Genomic DNA, 22859 nt, shown 5'->3' with positions numbered 1-22859 from the left:
ATATCCAACCTTTTCAGAAGGATAAACACCAGGTCTTCTTCATATGATATAAACGTGAAAAGCAAGACTGGCCCAAAGAATTCACCTTACTCAGTGTAACAAAAACTGTCAGGGAGAAACAGTTACAACTGGAACTGGAGGCCTTGTCTACACCAGACCACATGACCTCAGTAAATCCAATTAACTATGCCACGTCTCGGTTTTCTCAACAGCTAGAGAGAAAGCTATTTAGCTCTTCGCCTGGCATCTGCATCAGAACTGAGTTCTATTGTAGTCCCAGAAACAAGGGTTCAAGTGTTTTCTGTGACTTTTCCAGTTACAAAGTCACATACTTTGTAATATGAGTTCCTAGCTAAAGATTCCCACTAAATGTTTTCGACTGAACCAAGGCTTCATCTTTAATTCCTTTATCGGGGTTTACAGACGCAGGAAAACGCTGAAACCTTCCTGTGTCTAATGCTGGTTTTTCTAATTGATGTGTTTGGAGCGGGAGCCATTATGCTGGTGGACACGGTTTGTGCTCCAAACCTTCTCCAGACCACATATTAGTAAACAATGAGGAGGACTGGGTCCAAATGAGGTCTCGGTTTCTAACACGCGAATGCGCTAAATCACTTCAAAGAAATGATGTGAAGAGTAATGGACTTTATGGTCCCAGTTCCATTCCTTTGGCTTTTAAATCTCATTAAAAAGTCATCAAAGCTCTTCAAAGCGTATGAATTCATCTGACAGCCTCATCCCAGGGTCTCGAAGACTGGAATAACAACACTCAAGTTAGGCATCTTGATTTCCCAGTAGTCCTTCTTTTACTTTGAAGTCATTTCCAAAATAACCAGTGAAAATAAACAAGCAGTCAAAGTCCTTAGCTGCTGAGAACTTGACGAGACTTCAAAGGTCTGGGTTCTCGAAATCCAGAGCTTCCTCCGCAATGGTCTCCTGTGCATGACCAGGAACATCGGGTCACCACAGGCCCCCAGCAGTGGGGCCGCCAACTCGGGCAATGAAACCCCCGGAAATATGGCCCCAATCTTGTTATTGATCATTCTAATAGTTTTGTCATAGTAACAGAAAGATAATGAGCAGAATCAGCTGAGTTAAAATTTATTAGGACCTAGTAAGCTCAGACGGGAGTTCAGAAAGACACGAGTCAAATAACTTCACGTTTTGACCCTGTGATGCTACAGGATCTTACAGTTTTAGCACATTAAGATATCTTACTATGTGGAAGCCGGACGCAGGGAAAACATTCAGATGCTCGTGTGGGGGGTCATGTGCACAGTCATGGTACCTGGGAGGCAGCCCGACCACGATTCGGAGAGAGAGGGCTCAGCAGCACGCAGGTAGAGGTATTTTAGCTAACTGTTCTCTATTTTGTATCTCTATGGCCCAAATTCCAGGAAGGTCAATTTATTGAGATTTTATGGGCCTTTTCCTTTACTGTTTTGGTCAGCCCAAAATGTCCTCAGACACTTGTAAGATAGCTGGTTCTAACACTTGAACCTGTACAGCTCGCTGTTCAAACAAACCACGTACTGAGGTAATCCCAAGGCTAGCCCAGAAGGGGGAAGGAAGCTGGCTGTACCTCTCAGTAGCTGTACATTCATAGCTATGCTCCAACAATCTTCTGGACATAAATGGTTCACATGTCTTTTTTTTTACATGGAAAGCATACTAACTGTAGTGGTTTGAACAGGTATGGCCTCTATAGATTCATGTGTGTGGATACTTAGCCATAGGCAGTGGTGCTATTAGAAGGTGTGGCCTCATTGATAGGTTCTCCCTGGAGGTGGGCTTTGAGGTCTCCTATGCTCAAGCTATGCCCAGTGTGACACAGTCTCCTTCCGATGCCTGCTGGTCTAGATGTAGAACTCTCAGCTCCTTCTCCAGCACCGTGTCTGCCTGCATGCTGCCATGCTTCCCACCCTGATGACAATGGACTGAGCCTCTGAAACTGTAAGCCGGCCCTAGTTAAATGTCGTCCTTTATAAGAGTTGCTGTGGTCATGATGTCTCTTCACAGCAATGAAACCTAGGACACTAACCCTCCTGCGTAAGTTTCACCCACCATGGCATCAAGTTGAGGCTTGAGGTTACTGTGCTTGAGGGAGGGTCTTACACACGTGCTTGCTTACTTTTCTTGTGAAACTGAGTGCTACCGACAGTGGGGTCCTTCGTCTGGTGTTTGGACCTGAGACCATTTCTTCTAGGATCCCAGACAATTTTAAACTGGAATATTTCTTCTAACGCCTGATTAAAACCTGAACATCCTTAATCCGTCCATCTCCCAACACTTGGATTGCTGTGGCTATAGAAGGAGCCTCCAGTGCTCTGCTGAAAACCTGCCTGCAAGCTCCCACTGCAGCCCATCAACCGATTCTCTGTTCCATGTCAGCGATGGTTTGTTGGACTTTCCGTCCATATAAAAGAGGGAGGCGTTCTACATCCCCCAGTAGCAGCTCCCTCACTGGTACTCAACTACAAGGAAGACTGTATCTTCCCTGAGCTTAAAGGTCTTCTCTGCTGGCATGGTGCTGTGTCCCTTTCACATATTTCACTATGGAAGCGCCTCACATCAAGACACCGGTTTCTGCCATTGTTCACTGGTCTGTCAAATACAAAAATGAAACAAACAAACCACCAGATCTCGGTATCTAAAATAAACATTTCATCGTCTCTCACAATTCTTTCAAACAGTGAGCAGTTCTGTTCCATCTCTTGGGATGCAGGGATGAAGTGTCCCGGTCACTGGGCTGCACTTGGGCCACTGCTGACCCAGAGGCCAACCTGGGCGTTTGACTGAGACCTTCCCAATGACCAAGACTTTAAGCTGACCATCTGAGAAGAAATGTCTGAGAAGAAATGCTTGGGTAAGATTCTGGTGCTCTATGTCACGTAAGGTTCCACCTTGGTGATGATGTCAGTCCTCGAACAGTAACTGGGCCTTAATCCACTGTGGTACGCCGTGACTGTCCAGGGAGGGAACTGGGCCTGAGACAAGGATTCTTTGAGAGGAATCATTTTACTCGGGCAAGCGCAGAACAGAACTGTTGTACAGGTGTGGAGGGGTGGTCGGATCGGGAAAGTCTATGAGTTTCGGGGAAGGAAGCTGTTATCAGTCAAACAACAGAAAAAGCAAAGGGAGACAGGAAACTCATTTGGCAACTCCCTAGTTTGTTAAGCCGTCATAAGTAATGTTTTAGGTAAAAATCACTTTACTCAGTGGAAGCCCCAGGAGAAAGGTAAGGAACCAATAAATTAAATCAAAATCCCAATGAACGTGGGGGCATATTTGGTTTGTTATTTTTGTGACAGGATCTCATCACGTAGCTTTGGCTGGCCTGGAACTCACTGTGGAGACTACGCTGGCTTCGATCTGCCTAACTTTGTGCTGAGATTACAGCACTCCACCACAGCCAGCTCTAGGCTGCCCTGAAGGCTAAAGGATGTTGCTTTAATCTGTTTCGACAAGCTACAGAGTACATCCTGTATTAAATCTAGATGATAATGCTCTGTTTTAGAAATGTCAACCATCAGTGCTTTTAGTAGGATACTCTACTATCCCCTCTGAATCTAAAACAATACACTGGGTTTTGGCCTTGGAGAGTTTAGATGGGAGTTTGTTATGTAGCCCAGGCTAACCTAGGTCTCATGCTCCCCTGCCTCAATTTCATGAATGTTGAGGTGATAACTGTGTGCAACCACACGGACTCTAAAACACATTTGAAATGACAGGAGGTGGAGCTGAATTATTGGAAGTATAAGTTACTGGTGGGGGAATAATTCTTACAGAGATAGCATAAGTAAGAAGGCAAGCTCGAATCCTTCATCACATCTCAGTATTTAAAAAAATACTTTCCTGACCGACTCCCCCAAACCCCACAATATTCTTAATAATATTCTTAATAATAATAGTCAGTGATAAAAGGGGCCACACCCAGGCCCTCCACAGTCTCTTGTGACTCACACCCCTACCCCCTCAGCTTCCCATGCAGAGGACTGCAAGCATCTGTAGGAATCTCATTCTCCTACCGAAGCCTACTCTTTACAGAGCAGTCACGGGGACTGTAGAAACCAGAGCCCACTCTTTATGGAATAAATAAGAAAACCATTCAGAGCTGTTCAGTTGTTTCTCCACAGACACTAGTATCTGGGTTATAGCCCAGGGATAAGCTTGGAAACACTGTTAATAGTCTTCCTTAGACACACAGAGCTGCAGATATACTTAAGGAAACATTTACAATTCTTTCTAAAGCATAAAAATGAGAGATTTTAGAACTGGGATAGACCAATTAGTGATCTGGAGTAGATCAACGAGTGATCTGGGATAGACCAACTAGTGATCTGGGATAGACCAATTAGTGATCTGGGATAGACCAATTAGTGATCTGGGATAGATCAACTAGTGATCTGGGATAGACCAATTAATGATTGGGGGTAGACCAATTTGTAACCATTCATCTAAATCCTTTCTCTAATGTTACCATTTGCATATGTTGCATAGGACGGGGAGCAGGCACACCAGAGCCAGAGTAAGGACAGTCCTATCTCTGTTCTCCCAGGATCTCTGTGATAGATGGGATGTGTTCTCCCATCTCTGAGATGGGATAGGCCTAGTCAACTCTGTGATTGGCTCTTGTATAAGCTCTTCATGTTCTTAGGCATAAAGGGAGTGGAAGGGCATTCCTGCACAGCAGCACCGAAGAAAGCTCAGAGCTGGGCCTACTCACACTCCAAATGCTTAACAGTGCCCGCCATGTGCCAACACGTCTAAGTCTTAGGGGAATAGAGGCGGACGAGACAGACAATGAGCTATGAAAGGATCCTCAGTGTAAGGAGAGAAGAGACAGTCACCAAGCACACAGCCCTGGTAAGATCAAAGGCACTGTGAAAACTATAAGGCACTGTGAGGACTATAAGCCTCAAGAAGGATGGCTGGTTGGAGGATAGTCATTAGAAGAGAGATTAGGATAGAGTCAGCAGTCAGCTGAGCCATAAGCTGCAGAGGTTGGAGGATCAGAAAGGGTGCACTCTGACTAAAGCCAGGAGCCCAGGGCAAGGAGAGCAACAGCAGGCCTACAGCCAAGGCACAGAGTTTGGATATGGGACAACTCAGAAACAACGGAGAGACCACCAGAGTCAGGAGCAACCGAGTGCAAACTCTGCTAGCTTTTAAAGACTTGCTCAGCTCAACAGATGAGTGTGGAAGCACGTGTCCATGTCAATGGATTTTTATCTTTGAAAGAGTACTAACACCAATAAACATAAAATAGAATTTAAAGGGCTGGAGAGGTGGCTTGGTGGTTAAGATCATGGACTGCTCTTCTAGAGGTCCTGAGTTCAATTCCCAGCAATCGTAGGGTGGCTCTGTAATGGGATCTGATGCCCTCTTCTTGTGTGTCTGAAAACAGGGACAGTGTACTCACATATATAAAATAAATAAACGTAAATGTAAAAAATTAAAAGGATATATAACTTTTTAAAAAAGGAAAGGAAGAAAGGAAGGAACGAAGGAGTCAGTAACTTGCCGGTGATAAGCAAGCATCAGAAAACAGTGCAGTATATGCCAGCCATCTTTACAAGGTTGCTTCAAACATCCACGCACAGACAATTCAAGCTGGGATTCTGAGAACTGAATTACAGTCTGGATAAGAATGCTGATTTGTGAATGGTTGGTGTGAAATGTCACCGAATGCTCACTGCCTTACCACCAAGTCTCTTAAACCATGAAGATGGGCAACATTTTTAAGGCAGGTAGTGTTCCACTCTAGAGTCAGTAGGTGACTTTAGTGCCCGCCCAGCACAGTAAGTCAAATTCTGTGCCAAAGAGCTAACACTTCTGACTTGCTCATTCAAGAAAGGTACAGTTATCATATAGAAACCTGGCAGATGGGTTATGTGAGTCAACCTTGGGAGCTGAGAATGGAGCCCACTTGGTATGGAATCTACTCAGAAGGCATAGAGCACAAAAAGGCATGGTGATATCTGGAATCTTGGCACTTGAAAGGTAGAGTCAGGAAGGTTAGAGGTTTAAGGCCACATAGTTGAGTTTAAAATCAGTCTGCCACCCAGGAGACTCTGTCTCATAACCAATCAACCAATGGCACAACAAAAAGGATAACATGCAGATCAAATAGGCAGGCAATCTCTCACAGATTATTATATTCCAACAGTCTTTAGCGTTTAAACAAAATGAAACAGGAATCAATTAAACACACATATTTCTGTTTACAGAACCCACAGAGGGTGGGAAGATGACACTTTAAAATAACACAGATTTAAATTTCTGCTTAATCTATCTAAAAATATCAAAGCGATTTTACTCAAAACATCTGTAAGTATGGCAATCGTTTTCTGTATTCTTTTCTGCCCCAAGCTACCAACTAAATTGTAATAATCTTTGCCATGTGTTCACCACTGAAAATGTTCAGCTTACCCTATGAATTCTGGTCAACCGGAAACTGCGATTCGTTTTGATCTGCGGAATGCCTGAAGAGAAATCACAAGCACATTGTTATATTTTATGCATCTTAGGACTACAAGATCATTTCCCCCTTACATGGTTTTCAAACTCCCAACATACCTAAAATTTTTGTGAAAAGCAAAATACAATTTTCAAAAAGCATGAGTCAGAGACAGTCCTCTGACCTCTCAGCAAAAGACTAGCTGACACTTGGGGAGACAATCAAAGCACAGTCTAACCACAGCAGTAAGTCACAAAAGGCATTTTAACAAAGAATGAAACATTGTATCTGAGGCACATACCCATACTACCGCTCTGTCTTTTTAACTTTCCCCCATCGTCTACAAATAAAGATATTGATATTTTTTAAGGACAGAAACATGGAGAAAAAGTAAATATTTCAGTTTGTATTTCTATCAGGTTTTGTTATTTTGTTGCTTCTGGCCTGCCACGGACAGAGATGCCACTATAAAATTGCATGGCATAATTTCAAGGTCTCCTTTGGAATCTTATGAGATTTTTTCATGCAATAAAGTCTCTAGTCATTATTTTTGATAAAACCATTGTAAACAGTCTTAAAAGCCATTCTCTGATTATTAGCAGTAATGCTACAAACATTTCTAAACTAGTCTCATATCGTCTCCCTCCCCTCTCTCTTCCCCTTTGAGAATTGAACCTAGAATCTGTGCATCCTAATCAAGCATTCTACCATTGAGCTACATCCTTTTTTTCAGCCTTGTCCACACTACTCTTCTGTGTAGAGTTCTAGAGTAGAGTCCTGGGCCAAAATGAAATGTTTAGTCTCTTATATGTAATGTCAATCAACATACACCCTACCAATTAAACCAGTAATCTTTCTGGTAAGCAGTATATCAGTTGATTTCTGAACAGATTAGGAATTAACACAGAAACCACATTAATACAACAAAACCTTCTCTCATTCCACACATGAAAAAAAAAAAAAAAAAAGAAAACAATCTTGCTGTTGCTTGACTGTGCCTACTGTTGACGTTGGCTTGAACAAACCAACAGGCCTCATTCCTCCCTGTCACCCAAACCAGAGGTGTATCCTGTTGAAAGAAACAGGTGTAGAACTCAGTGGAGGCTCTCAGGAAGACTACTCGTCATCTCGGGGTGAAGCCATTGCTGTCAACAGCGCTGAGGCTCAGTCTCTATATCTAGGCCAAGCGAATCATTCAGGTTGGTTTTGGGAATGGTAGCTGAAGTTACCTTCTTTTCTCCTCCTCAGCAGAACATAAAAGTACCGAGCTGGGAGAATGAATTGTGAAAATCCTAAATGGCCTTGCTGCTCAGAATAGAACAAATCACACACTTTGGGCAGGATAAAAAAACGGGACAAAGACCGACGTGGTAATTCTGACAGGCCAGCTGCGAGGCAGTGTCTCTGTGATCCAACTCGATATGCTAATGGGTTCCCAAGCTAGCTTCATCTCTACCACTCCCAGGCAGAGGCGGGACACACTCATCTATTTTAACTTAAAAACTCAGCTCTGAGACAGCCTAAGAATGGGCTCTGGTAGATGTGGAAACCAGCGGGGCTGAGACTGAATGTTCTCTCCTGCCTTCCAAAAGGGACATAGAAGGGATGTAGAGAAAATACTTATTTTCCCAAGTGACTGAGGATTAAGGGTGAGCTCTTTGATAGAGAAACAAAAAGCCCCAAGGCTCTGACTGTAGAAGAGGAGGAGTCTGTGCTTTTGCTCAGTCAGTCAGTAGGGATGGCACTGACTGCTCGCTCCTGTGTAGAAGAACAAGGAGCAGAGACACAGTTCTGGGATCGAAACACATTGGCTTTCTTGCATTTGAGTTTGTCTTGTAGTGACAGATGCAAAAGAAAAGATGAAAAACAGAGCACCAAAAAAAAAAAAAAAAAAGAGTCAAGAACCTCTCTTTTGTTTTTGTAATGGTGGGGGGCCAAACTCAAGGCTTTGGCCATGCTAGGCAAGGGCTCTACCACTGAGGCACATCCCCAGCCCAAAGCTCACCATCTCCATGGATCTAAAACACAATCCTATGACATCACTATGCACATTGCATCCCAGTGACGGCAGGAATCATACCACCACACTCTCTCTTGTGCAATTTATATTTTAGGTTCTGATTATGTAAATTCAGACTCCCACATCATTGACTTGAAAGGCTCCAAAGCAAAGACTTAAAAAGAGACATTCCAGATGGGCATCATGATGATGATGACGCACTCTTTAATCTCAGCACTGAGGAGGCAGGGGCAGGTGGACCTCTGAGTGAGAGGCTACTGTTGGTCTACAAACTAACGCCTGTCCTGCCTTGAGGTCCCATGGCATCATCTCTGGAAGCTGCACTGACCTCATTGGATAACTTCTTGGCTCTACTGTGTCTTCCTGGGACATGCAAATATTTCTCTTACACTGCTTGATGGTGTACATGTTAAGCTAATGCCTCAAGTTCTTCATGAACTGATGCAACCAAGTCTCTTGTTTACCTGTACCCCAGAGATCTCTCCCAGAGATCTCTCCCAGAGTAATATCAATGACTAGATGAAGGAGTACTGATAAAACCTGCAAGAAGATTTGGACTATGGCTGTGATTTCCTTCCAGTCAGTTGGGACTCTGAGAGCTGATGGGGGTAGGGTTAAAGGGGCTTCTTTGCTACTTTATTCCCACTCAGCTCTTAGCTACTCCTTTTAAAATGTGGACTGGAGAGACTATTCAGTGGCTAATAACACCAGCTGCTTCTCTAGTGGACCTGGGTTCAATTCCCAGCACACACATCACAATTCATAGCTATAATTCCATTTCAAAGGGATCAGCTGTCCTCTTCTGGCCTCTGCATACAAGGAGTATACAGACAAACATGCAGGCAGAAAACTCAGACATATAAAATAAAATAAAAATTTAAAATGTGAAGTCGTTGTAAGTGGCCTTGAAGTTACCTGCCTGAGAGACAAGTGCTTAGGTAACCTTGTGTAGCGCTGAGGCTGGCCTTACTGCACATGGGCATTTAGAGTCATAACTCATGTGACTAGATTTTATTACCCAGTCAGGAACCAAGAGTATGGAGATGGCTCAGCTCTCAGAAAGATATATGAGCAGGGGCTGGGCATACACTGCATGAAGCAGAGAAAGAAAGGGGTAGGTCATGACAGGACTGAGGCGTTTTCATCCCACCACAGTAAGTGTAGTCATCAGAGGCAGAGGCGAAACCTTGCCTCCAGGAAGCATGCTTGCAAAGCTCCCTACTAAACATGATGTCTCACGAGTCTGGGTGACTCATGAATCTCAGCATGACTGGCTGCATTATGATGACTGCAAATCATCTTAAATCAGTGATGGGCCACTGGACAAATGCCACAGTGTTCCTAAATGACCTTAACATTGTATGGATTAGGATTTCATGATTATTCTTTTGCACGAACTGGCCTTATGACGTAAGGAGGAAAATGTTGAGGTGAAGTGCAGGCGCACTGTCACCCAGGCCACAGTGCTGTCTGTCATGCTAAGCTGGGCTCAATTCTTAGCCTGGCTTCTTCCTCCAAGACCATGCTTTCTGGGAGGGAAGGGCCGGTAAACACTCTTTGTTCCTAAATATTGTACTTTTACAACCCTATGAACTAAGATTCAGCTTACAATGCCACATGTCCTTGGGATAGTTTTAGTCTCTTGGAAAAGATTACTTGTGATGATCACTGAGAGGAAGGCTGTGTCTGCTATGTCACACTCGAAGGGATGACAAACATCATTTGTCATAAACTGCAATAAGCCTGAGGTAGTAAAACAAAGCTTCATGGGCTTACGGTGGTAATAGAAAGGGGCTCGGTGTTCACTTGTGGGTAAGTGACCACAAAACACAAAGTTACACAATTCTTTTTTGTTTTGAGGCAGGGTCTCATATAGTCTTAAAGGGCCTCAACCTTAACAGATAGCCAAGGCTGACCTTGAACTCCTGATCTTCCTGCCCAACCTCTGAGGGCTAGGATTATAGAAATGTATCTGACAAGCCCTGTGTGTGGTGCTAAGGATGGAGCATCCTACCCACTGAGCCCACAATTAGCATCAAAATGAGCACCTGGCTACCCAACTTTTCCAAATGGGCAGTTATGCCACTTAACCACTATTAAACTGCATCACAGAAAGCTGGTGAAGTTCAAAAGCAATCCAGAATTCACACCAGCTCTGAGAACATCTGCCTCGTGGCCTCCACAGAAGCGCTGTCAGAGAGTTCTACATAGAATGTGACATCTCGCTCTGGGCACTCTACAACAGAACTTTTACAAAAGAACAGGAACCACTTAACAAATGAGATCTACATGGTTCTTCCTGGTCCATGGCTCAGTATTTCATCTAATAAGAACTGGACAGTAGGAGCTTCCTTGCCCTTTCTGTCCACCTATTAAGTAATTAGGTTTGACATAACAGATAGTCAGAGTGAGAATGCAACCTGCTTACACAACCTCATACCAAGAAAACCTCTTCTCTAATGAGAAGGTGAATAACCCACATGTAACTGTCACTGAAATGATAATGTGTGCAGGGCTTTGGTGCCTGGTATATCTATTAAGATGCAGTTAAAGGAGCTGGAGAGATGGCTCATTGGTTAAGAGCACTGGCTGCTCTTCCAGAGGTCCTGAGTTCAAATCCCAGCAACTACATGGTAGCTCACAACCATCTGTAATGAGATCTGATGCCCTCTTCTGGTGTGTCTGAAGATAGCCTCAGCGTACTTATATAATAAATAAATCTTTAAAAAAGACAAAAAAGATGCAGTTAAAGTAATGTAGTACCATGCATTTAAATATGAGTTTTCTATGGTCTGATAAAGGAGCATCACACGCCTGCTTCTTCATCTAATACCTGCTTCTTCATTTCTATTGGCTGGATCACAAGCTGTGTCAACTGTCTAATCTACAAAACAGATCATCACTGTTTATAGTATATAGAGATGGCTTTTTACCAAATGGAAATGTTTTAACAGCTCAGTAAGGCAACTTTCACTCAGATGCTTAACACAGGGATGGATGCAAAGTAACACCCAACATAGTAACTTATTAACACAATGGTAGCTTTATAACAAACCAATCTGTTAAAAGGATGGCCTCATGTACCTTCTGACCAATCAGTCTTTACACTGGAGAGTCTGGTTTTCCACCCAAGTTAAGAAACTTAAATGACAGACTTGCAATTTGATGACAGTTATCCCAAAATGTGGAGTATAAAGATACCTTTTCTCAGATATTTATTACATGGACCAGGATGTTATGAAGGAGAAACAAAAACAACAAACTGTGCTGTAACATTTGAAGCAATAACTGGTACAAGCCATTTAATGTCTGTCTTAACAGGCAAAATTCTGGGCTGGAGAGATGGCTCAGAGGTTAAGAGCACTGTCTGCTCTTCCAGAGGTCCTGAGTTCAATTCCCAGCAACCACATGGTGGCTCACAACCATCTATAATCAGATTTGGTGCTCTCTTCTGGCCTGCAGGAATACATGCAGGCAGAAAGCTGTATGATGTATACATAATAAATTAAAAAAAAAGATTAAAAAAAAAACAGGCAAAATTCTTGTTGCTGACAAGCCAGACATGGCAGTGTCACCTAGGCAAAGGGGTGCATTAAAGGTCTATCATCAATGAAGACAAAACGAAACAAAACAAAATACCAAACCATAACCCTATCTATCATCAGGGTCTGAGGAGATGGCTAAATTGATAAGATGCAGGGACAAGGGGCTGAGCCCAGATCCCCTGCACACATCCATAGTCCCAGTGCCATGCAATACAGAGGAGGCTCCCTCGAACTCAGCCAGGCAGGCTAGCTGAACTGCAAAGTTCCAGGTTCAGTGGAAAACTCTATCTCCAAAGATAAAAGATAAAGTGACGGAGGAAGTCAGTGGACATCAGCCTCTGGTCTCCAACACGCATCTATAAATCTACAAGCAACCCACACATACAAAAACAATTTACCAAGATGACTCAATATGATGTGCTTAAAGTCACTGAATTTTACACTTACAAATAGCTAAAATAAGTGTTACATTTTTTATATTTTACCAAAAATAGTCATGTAGAGTAAGAAAACAATTTTAATTGCAATAAACACAAAAGGATCACAGAAATCAAATGCAGTCAGCCTCAATGTCCCAGAAAAAAACATAACGTGAAAATATTTTAAATATACCAAACTTGCTTCATCCATGGTGTATGTTACTATAAGTAACACTGAAATTTTCAATCATCAGTTTATTTGTAACCTTTAATTTGAATATGGTTAAGCAAGATAACATGATTCTGCAAATTTATTCAGAAAATACTTAAGATTTCTTTCTGTTGCTCATATGCTCACCTCTCTCTCTCTCTCTCTCTCTCTCTCTCTCTCTCTCTCTCTCTCGTGTGTGTGTGTGTATGGGTGTTTTGCCTACATGTATGTCTGTGTAAGACATGGGTGGCCAGTGTCTGTGAACGTCAGAAGAGGGCATCAGATCCTGCAGTATTGGAGTTACATATAGTTATGAGCCACCATTGTGGGAGCATGGAATTGAACCCATGTCCTTTGGAAAAGCAGCCAGTGGTCTTAACCACTGATCCATCTCTCCAGCCAAGCACTAGGACCCTGAATGGCCATGACCATGTCAATACCAGGCTTCTAATGTGCCACACTGAAAGCCAGCATCAAGAGATTTTGACAAGTCAGTCAGATAACACCTTTCTAGCTGTGAGGCTCTCCATTTACCAGCTGGTAGAATCTACTTCCTAGGCAGACTGGATTATGTATTCTATGATCACTATGATCTTGGGTCATTCAAAAAGAGCCTGAATAGGTCCTCTGGGCCACTCAGTGCTTCTCACCAGTTGGGACATGACTGCCTCACACTTTATTGTGGCCTGAACACATACTGTAATACACTTTGGACCAGAATATTTGAAGCCTGCTTGTCTGCAGAGTCTACAAGCATCTCTTTCACCGGGTCACAGTCATACAGCCATTTCTGGGTAACACAGGATGGTCATAGACCCCTGCCTCCTACATATTTCCAAAGCCTCTAAGGGCAAAAGCAGACTGCTCAATTTTTATTTATAAATTTTGATTTTTTTCTTCTAAGTTTAGGGCTAAGTGTCCTGGCTCAGTTGGATCTCTCTTTTGCATGTCTACCTCCCTCACTAGATGCTAGCTTCCCATGATTGCAGTATGGAGCATGTGTCCTGGGGTACATCCCAAGCCAGCCTCCACTGCCATCTGCATAGGCCTCACTCTGATCCTCCATTTCAGCTTTCACATTCTGTCTTACTTGCCTCAGAGCTGAGAATAATGGTTAAACAAACATCTCTGAAATCACTCCGGCGGCAAGTGTAGAGAGATCGCCAGTGAGGCAAAGCAGCTATGTTGATGCCTGGCTAAGAGAAGATGGCCCTGCACAGTAGATGGAAACTACACAACTCAGGCCACAGAACTGTTTACAGAGCTTTGGTTCCAAGGAAACAGAACAGCAAATGTTGCCACAGATGTCCTATGAAAAAGGCCCAGAGGCCCAGGATTACAGGCAAAAGAGAAAAAAGTTCAGTGTGGTTATATAGGCACCTGAGGAGAAAGTTCTTTGTCAAATCTACCGTGTAATGTCAGGGGATCAATGTCAACAGACAGAAGAGTGGGTGGATAGCAGGCAAAGAGAATGAATACCCACAATACCTAGCTAGTAGTCCAGCTTGTCTACTACCTTTTGAAGCCAGAAGAGACTTTCCACAACACTCCTGGGAGCCAAGACACTGATTTCATCAGCTTCTCTTTCTTGGGAAGTGTAGGAAGTGAATCATTGGACAAGAGCCACAAGAAACAGGTCAGCTTTGAAAGAGCAAGTTTTATGTCACGCATATTTCAGAGCCAATCTCCACTTTTGTCTTGAGTTTGACTCGTTTCCAATCTGGTGAGTGGGGCATCTAGTGGCCTAACCCTGCTGCCACCGACTTCTCTGTTGGCACAGCAAAAACATTTGGTGTGTGTTTAGAGTAAAAGGGTTCTCTATCAGCTTGCCCTGCTGTTAAGAGACTTGGAGCACTTGGATTATGCTATGATCCAGCCCTGTTCTACATTGCCTTCCCAGAGTAGGCATCTCACTTCTCAAGGGCTCTGCTTCTGATGGTGTCCCTGCTACCCCTATGTCTGCCTTGTCTGGTGCCCTCCTCAAGTTCGGTAACTGTCATGTGACTCCCAAAACTCAGGACGATTCAGTTATCAGTAACAGTTCATTAAAGAGGATACAACCCTGGAGCAGGCAAAGTACTGAGCTACATATGTGTGCATGTATGTGTGTGTGCATGTATGTCTGTGAGCATACATGTGTGCATATGTATGTGTATATGTGTTGTTTGAGTGTGTGTGTGGGTAGGCATATGTATATGTGCATTCTACTAGGTCCAAGACCAAATATACATTGTTTACTGTACTATACACAGCACAGGCTGCATAGAAAGCCTCCTTCCTATAGGGGGTTAGTTCTTATTCAAAATGGCTATTCCCTTGAAAAAGTGTCCACAAGTTCTCTTGGAAGGTCAAACTCACCTTCAGGGAGTAAGCAAGACCGTCAATTAAGTCCCAGTGCTCCAAGTCAATGACTTACATATGAATTTCCATAGGGCTGCTTCCTCTGACACCTGATCAATCACCATAGTCTCTTGTAGCTCTCCACCCTTTCCTTTCATAGCCCCTATTATCCTATAACTAGTCACTCCATTAAGGGATTTTTCCTCCCTCCAGCAATAAGCTCTGAGGTCTGGTCAGGTATGTAAAAGTAGCCATTGCATATTAATGAGTAGATAAAAGAGTTAAAATTAGATTTCCTGACTTGAACACAACCCAAGGCTTATCTTCCCACCATTTCCCCTTCAATTTCCCACATTCCACATGACATTTGAAGGTCCCCGCCCACAAAGACAGTCCCAGCCCACAGAGAACAGAGAACCACTGGACCTCCTGTCAATAGAGAAAGGAGGGGAGTGGCTCAGCCTCAACTCAAAGACTCTGGTCCAGGTGGGAGCACAGGAAGCTGCTCATGAAGACTAAGGGAATCAGAGGTCCAGCTGCCAAGATGGTGACAGACAGCTTGCTGCACAGGTCTGCTTTCTGCTCCAGAGCTCAGGACTCCATGGCTTCATTAGGGAAGAGACCATGTTCTCTTTCAGAATTTTAGTTTTCAGGGTTTTCCATGAGACAGAAGTCACATTCCCTATTTGAAAGTTTAATACATGACTTTTAAATGGGGGCATGGCTTTCTTCTGGTTGAGAAGTACATCTAGGCTCCCATGGTTTACTGCTGGTGACTGAAGTTTCTCCTCTCCGTATAGTAGATGAATCTCTGCTAAGAAAGATAGCTCTTTCTTAGGCTGTTTTTTAGCAGCCAAATCCAAAAGGTAGAAAGACCTCAGAAATTGACTTTTTTTCCCCACCCCTAGTAAACAATATTTTCCTATTTATATTTGACACAATCTGTTTTTATTGTGGAGCTTTAGCCATTCAGAAAATGCCACCATGGAGTCACTGCTGGCTAAGGACAGGCAGGTAGAAAAAAGGGGCCCCCAAACAGCCACCAAGAAAAGGGGAAGGAATATCATATCTTACATGAACTCTGACAACTGCATGAGAACAAATCACGACTGAGCCTCTGAGTGTAATGATGTGGATGATGGGGTGAGGATGGGGATGGGACAGCCTAAGCTTAAACCCAGTCCTCAGAAGGAGTTTGTGCTTTGGTGAAAGAGACACAATATAAGAAAACGAAGGAATTGATACAATATTGGGTAAGGGGTAATAGGGGCTGCAAGGTGCATAGCTTTGGGTGAAGAGAAAAGCAGCAGAGACTCAGGGTAGTCTGCTGAAAGACTGGGGGTTGGGGGGTGGCACACCATGAAGGACACAAACAAAATCAGAGCAGAGAGTCAAGGTGAACTCAGGATAACAGACAGGGCCTACTGGAGTTTTTCAGACAAGCATGAGGAAGAGAAGGATGAAGGAAAACTAGGATCAAATATTAAATAAAGTCCCAAATATCAAGATAATAAAATTTGAGAATACAATCCAAGCCCCGAGCATAACAGATATCTGAGTAATTATTGTCCGAGGAGCACTTTGGGAATTAACAAAGATTTTCACAAGCAGAAAAGAATGTAGACTGGATAGTACATGTAGTTAAAAGGAATTGAGCAATGGAATAATGGAAAACTACCTCAGAGAACACATTTCAGGGATATTAATTTGAAAACATTCATTGGTAAAAGCCCAACACAGAGAATAGGACGCCTAATTTTATATTTATATTTATATATATATATATATATATATATATATATATATATTAGATAACCTCCAGAAGTAAATCATAAATGGACTTCACAATTAAGTAGAAAAAAAAATCAAATTTCCAGATTAGCCTGGCAAATGAAGTAACTAGACAATTAGATTTGGAGGAAGCAAGATCTCCTTACAGTCTAACTTTTTTTTCTTTTTTTAAGAAATGAATTTGCTAAGTGGTATTTTAGAAGATACTTGAATACTTCAGAAGAATTAAATATTTTACCACACAAATATGACTTTAAACAAATGGTCAAATTTCATGCCAGGCTTTAACATGCACAATCATTTAAAACACACAGAGAAGGGCATCAGTGCTTGCACGGCCTTGTCAAGTGTCTGATAAGCAAGATGCTGCCTTAGTAAACTGGGCTGCTGATCGCTGGAAAAATTAGGCATTATGTCACTCAGCCTATAATAAATACATGGAAAACCAAATTACTACTATGCTAGTTATGGACCAACCCTTCATGTGTTTCATAACTGGTGCCTAAGCAAACCGTTCTTTAGAAGGGATGGTGTTATCAAAAGGAAACCTCATTACTGTCATTGCCAAGTAAGCTTTTCTATTTTTCTTTTCTTTCTTTTCTTTTCTTTCTCTCTTTCTTTCTTTCTTTCCTTTCTTTTTTTCTTTCTTTTCTTCTTTCTTTTTTGCTTTCTTTTTCAGTTTAAACTGTGATGGGAGCATAGATCTGTCAGTAAAGATCCCACCAGGAAAGCATGAAATTCTGAGTTTGGCCAGAAACAGAAAAGTGGGCTGCAATCCCAGTTCTGGGAAGACAAATACAGGATGGTCCTTGGAGTTTTCTGGCTGGAGTCTGGCCAATCAGTGTTCTCTAAGTTCAGTGAGAGAACTAATCTCAAGAAATAAGGTAGAGAACAACTGAAGAAAACACACACACACACACACACAGAGAGAGAGAGAGAGAGAGAGAGAGAGAGAGAGAGAGAGAGAGAGAGAGAGAGAAGAGAGAGAGAGAGAGAACTGACTTACCAGTTTAGGCATTAGGAAGTTTCATTGTCTAAAAAATCACTGCATGGGGGTCCCCGACCTCAGTCCATTGGTTGGCTGTAAGTATCTGCATCTGTCTCAGTCAGCTGCTGGTAGAGTGGGGATGGGGTAGGAAACTCAGAGGGAGGGACTGGGAGGGAGGGCAATATTTGGAATGTAAATAAATAAAATAATTAATTCTTTAAAACTGAATGGGATGGAAAAAAACATCAGGACAGGGTGTCACAGAAGAGGGGATGAGCAAGAACAAACTGATAGCACCCAAGTATGGGAATGCTATAATACACCCTTTATATGCAAAATTTGAAAACTGTTTTAAATAAAAGAATGACAGCATGAACTAAATCTAAATCAAACTAAAACTCGTTCTTCCACTTGGCAGCAACATTTTTCTTTTTCTCTCCTATGTTATTTAAATATTTCCCAGGAACAGGCTGAGTGAACAAACCAGGAAGTGAAACCAAATCTGATCCTACTGAGAGCTGGGGGCAGTGAGACACACTTTGGAATTATCTGGAGTGCTATTAAAATTTCATTTAAAAGTCCATTCCCTTGGCAACATCAATTTAATCAGAACCACACTAAGAGGGATTTCAAGAGGTAAGTCTTCAATTTGTTGTCTGGCAACTGATCTAATCTTTTATGTAAATGTATTTTCCTGTAGTGGGACTGGTCAATTTGAATCATGAGTAACTCACCCAGCCCTGTTGAGCAGAGAGCAGAGTAGAATGCAGATTCCTGTCCAGGCTAGCAAACATTCTCATAAAGACAATGGCAATCCGTAATGACTGGCTTTGGGGGAAGTGTGGCCTTTACTTCTTAGATAACAGATCCCATTTCTCTGAATTGTTCTGCCGGGGATCCTATCAGATCTTTTATTCTGCTGAGAAGTATAAACTTACTATGCAATCACCCAGGCACAGCAAGAATTAAGTCCGATGACTTGGTTGAGCAAGGCATTGTTAAACAAAACTCATTCTTGTTGGTTTTGCTTCTGACATAAATACTAAAATGTATCATTTCTTGGGCTTTGCAACACTGATGCTGCTTATGTGCTCTGCAACCATGATGTTCATGCTTTCTGTAAACATGCTGCTTATGCGCTCTGTAAACCTGCTGCTTACATTCTCTGTACATGTGTTGCTTATATGCTCTGTAAATACGTTGCCTATGTGCTCTGTAAACATGTTTATGCACTCTACAATCATGCTGCTTATGTGCTCTGCAATCATGCTGCTTATGAGCTCTAAAATCATGTTGCTTATGAGCTCTGCAATCATGTTGCTTATGTGGTCTGCAATCTTGTTGCGTGTGCGCCTTGCCACCATGTTGCTTATGTGCTCTGTAATCACACTGTTTATGGGGTCTGCAACCATGCTGTCTATGTGCCCTGAAACCATGCTGATTACGTGCTCTGCAACCACACTAAGTATGTGTTCTGCAACCATGCAGTCTATGGGCTCTGCAACCATGCAGTTTATGGGCTCTGCAACCATGCAGTTTATGCATTCTGCAAACATGCTGTTTGTGGGATCTGCAACCATGCAGTTTATGCATTCTTCAAACATGCTGTTTATGGGATCTGCAACCATGCAGTTTATGCATTCTTCAAACATGCTGTTTATGGGATCTGCAACCATGCTGTTTATGGGATCTGCAACCATGCAGTTTATGCATTCTGCAACAATGCTGCATATGGGCTCTGCCACCACGTTGTTTATGGGTCCTGCAATCATGTTGCATATGGGCTCTGCCACCACGTTGTTTATGGGTCCTGCAATAATGTTGCATATGGGCTCTGCCACCACGTTGTTTATGGGTTCTGCAATCATGTTGCATATGGGCTCTGCCACCATGGGTCCTGCAATCATGTTGCATATGGGCTCTGCCACCACGTTGTTTATGGGTCCTGCAATCATGTTGCATATGGGCTCTGCCACCATGTTGTTTATGGGTCCTGCAATCATGTTGCATATGGGCCCTGCAATCATGTTGCATATGGGCTCTGCCACCATGCTGCATATGGGCTCTGCAATCATGTTGTGTATGTGCCCTGCCACCATGTTGCTTATGTGCTCTGCAATCATACTGTATATGGGCTCTGCAACCATGCTGTCTATGTGCTCTGCAACCATGCAGTTTATGGGGTCTGCAACCATGCAGTTTATGGGGTCTGCAACCATGCAGTTTATGGGGTCTGCAACCATGCTAAGTATGTATTCTGCAATCATGCAGTTTATGGGCTCTGCAACCATGCTAAGTATGTGTTCTGCAATCATGCAGTTTATGGGCTCTGCAACCATGCAGTTTATGCATTCTGCAACCATGCAGTTTATGGGCTCTGCAACCATGCTAAGTATGTGTTCTGCAACCATGCAGTTTATGGGCTCTGCAACCATGCAGTTTATGGGCTCTGCAACCATGCAGTTTATGGGCTCTGCAACCATGTAGTTTATGCATTCTGCAACCACGCAGTTTATGGGCTCTGCAACCACGCTGTTTATGGGCTCTGCAACCACGTTGTTTATGGGCTCTGCAACCACGCTGTTTATGGGCTCTGCAACCACGTTGTTTATGGGCTCTGCAACCACGCTGTTTATGGGCTCTGCAACCACGTTGTTTATGGGCTCTGCAACCACGTTGTTTATGGGCTCTGCAACCACGCTGTTTATGGGCTCTGCAACCACGCTGTTTATGGGCTCTGCAACCACGCTGTTTATGGGCTCTGCAACTACGTTGTTTATGGGCTCTGTAACCACGCTGTTTATGGGCTCTGCAATCACGTTGTTCATGCATTCTGCGACCATGCTGCATATGGGTTCTTCAATCATGTTGCATATGGACTCTGCCCACATGCTGTTTATGGGCTCTGCAATCACGTTTATGCATTCTGCCACCATGCTGTTTATAGGTTTTGTGACCATGCTGTTTAAGGGATCTGCAACCATGCTGCATATGGGCTCTGCAAACATGCAGCTTATGGGCTCTGGAACCATGCAGCTTATGGGCTCTGGAACCATGCAGCTTATGGGCTCTGGAACCATGCAGCTTATGGGCTCTGGAACCATGCAGCTTATGGGCTCTGGAACCATGCATCTTATGGGCTCTGGAATCATGCAGCTTATGGGCTCTGGAACCATGCAGTTTATGGGCTCTGCAACCACGCTGCATAAGGGCTCTGCGGCCATGCTGCATATGGGCTCTGACTCCATGCTGTTTAAGGGCTTTGCCACCATGCTGTTTATTCCTCGGAGATTAGGTGTAGAGGAGAGCCTAGAAAGATCAAAGGAATTCTCACTCACTTATTTTCTTCTGGCTGTAAGCAGGGCTGAGTAAGTTTAATCACATAAAGTGCAACAGTTTTATGAATATTCCTTAGCAACCCAAGTAAGACCCTCAATGACCTATGACCTTAGCCCCCATTAGTTATTGCACAAAAAGCAAAGGACACATGGGTGTCATTCCACAGGGCAAGCCCACTACTGTCACAAACATGAATAAAACTGAAAAGAGGGGACACCCAAATAAAGTAAGAAGTGACCAACAAATCTGAGTGTGTATGCATATGAGCACAATCACGTCAATTGTGTCAATAAATACCTATATGTGTTCAACAAATACCTAATGGCCTATTCTGCCAGGGCACTGCCACTCCTAATTAACTGAGCCAGTTTTACTGTGATTACATTGAAAGAGATCGAAGAGTCTAAGCTTTTATTGAAATATTTTATCTATAGACACATGGGAAGATAAGTATTGAAGCAGGCCAGTGGCCAATGGTGTGTGAGATGGCTTAGTGTGTGAAGGTGCTTGCAGCCAAGCCTGACAACCTGAGTTCAATCCCTAGGTCTGATAGCCAGAGACAGACAACGCCTTAAAGTTTTTCTCTGTCCCCATGTATATACCATGGTGTCCGTGTCCATGTGTGCCCATGTGTGTGTCCATGTGTGTGTGTGTTTGTGTATATTCATGTGTGTGTGTGTTTTGTGTGCATGTCTGCACACATATGTGCATGTATGGGCATGTGTGTGTGTACTCATGTATGTATGTGTGTACTCATGTGTGTGTGTTTTGTGTGCATGTGTGTTGTGTGTATGTCTGCAGCACGTGTGTGCATGTGCATGCATGTGTGCATGTGTGTACAGGCATTAGACTGTCTTTTCTCTAAGGCTCCCTCTGTCATCTCTGCTGCTGTTCCTATCAAAGATTGTTGTACTTTAACTTTAGAGCCCCCCCCCTTTTTTTTGAGCCTCTTATTTTTGAGTTGTCTTGTTTCAATTCTTTTGGCAAAGAATTTGTCGATCATTTGCTGAATTACGGGCTGAAGAGGGCAAGGAAGCATATAGATCTTGTTTGATCTCACGGCACTCAGTGAGGTCAGGGAGGATGGGACATACAAATGAGGAAGGAATCAGGTAAGGCACAGACGACTAATTCTGAACATGGAGGACTTCTAAGTATGTGAGCTTTCCTTTTCTTAAGGAGATATGTAAACCATGTCCTTGACTTTAAGAGTATCAGCTCAGAGAGAAAAATGTAATTTCAGCTGGAGATTGGTGGCCGAGTGCTTGCCTGATATGCTTGAGGCTCTGGGTTTGATCCCCAACTCCGGAGGAAGAAGACGAAGGACGTGTGGCTACGGAAGAGAACAAGTCCACCTGGGCACCAAGTACTGAATATAGTTTTGTACTGGACTTTGCTTTGCTTTGATACAGGTTCTTGTGTGGCCCAGCCTGGCCTGAAGCTCACTAGGTAGCCAAAGCTGACATTGAACTTCTCACTACTCGTCTGCCTCTATCTCCCTACAGGCTTAAGCCACCATGCCAAATCCCAAACACAACCAACTGGCACTGCTCCTGAAGCGACCATAGTCCCGGGGGATAATGTGGCCCTGGTCTTTATGGGTGTACAAGGGGCTGGAAAAGATGCTTCCTGGAGGGAAGGAGGTGGTATAGTCCTGAAAAAGCTAATGTGTTCGTTTCTGTGGCTAAATTAGGTAGTGAGTGTTGGTATTCTGCCTAAACTCCACCACACAGTCACCTGGCAACA

General features: G+C 43.2%; 1 protein-coding gene across 5 annotated transcripts in view; it reads right to left on the bottom strand.

Annotated features, from left to right (window-relative positions):
• The window catches only part of Lrrc8b (leucine rich repeat containing 8 VRAC subunit B), a 64847-nt gene that overhangs the window by 15584 nt on the left and 26404 nt on the right, over positions 1-22859 (bottom strand). The window contains exons 1-2 of one of the 5 annotated variants that reach the window (XM_032916937.1): positions 17793-17899; positions 6433-6485 (exon numbers count right to left, since the gene is read on the bottom strand). Coding sequence is in view for 3 of the 5 variants with exons in the window: in XM_032916938.1 (XP_032772829.1) it covers positions 18827-19546; positions 19682-21046 (2085 nt within the window). In the remaining 2 variants the exon portion in view is untranslated. Of the gene's footprint in view, positions 1-6432; positions 6486-17792; positions 17900-17920; positions 19632-19681; positions 21789-22859 lie in introns of those variants that run through there. The other 4 variants (XM_032916938.1, XM_032916940.1, XM_032916941.1 and 1 more) reach the window with 4 other exon arrangements.

Source organism: Rattus rattus, chromosome 11 (assembly GCF_011064425.1).
Source record: "Rattus rattus isolate New Zealand chromosome 11, Rrattus_CSIRO_v1, whole genome shotgun sequence".
Lineage (NCBI taxonomy): Eukaryota > Metazoa > Chordata > Mammalia > Rodentia > Muridae > Rattus > Rattus rattus.
This window is presented reverse-complemented; position numbering and strand designations above follow the sequence as displayed.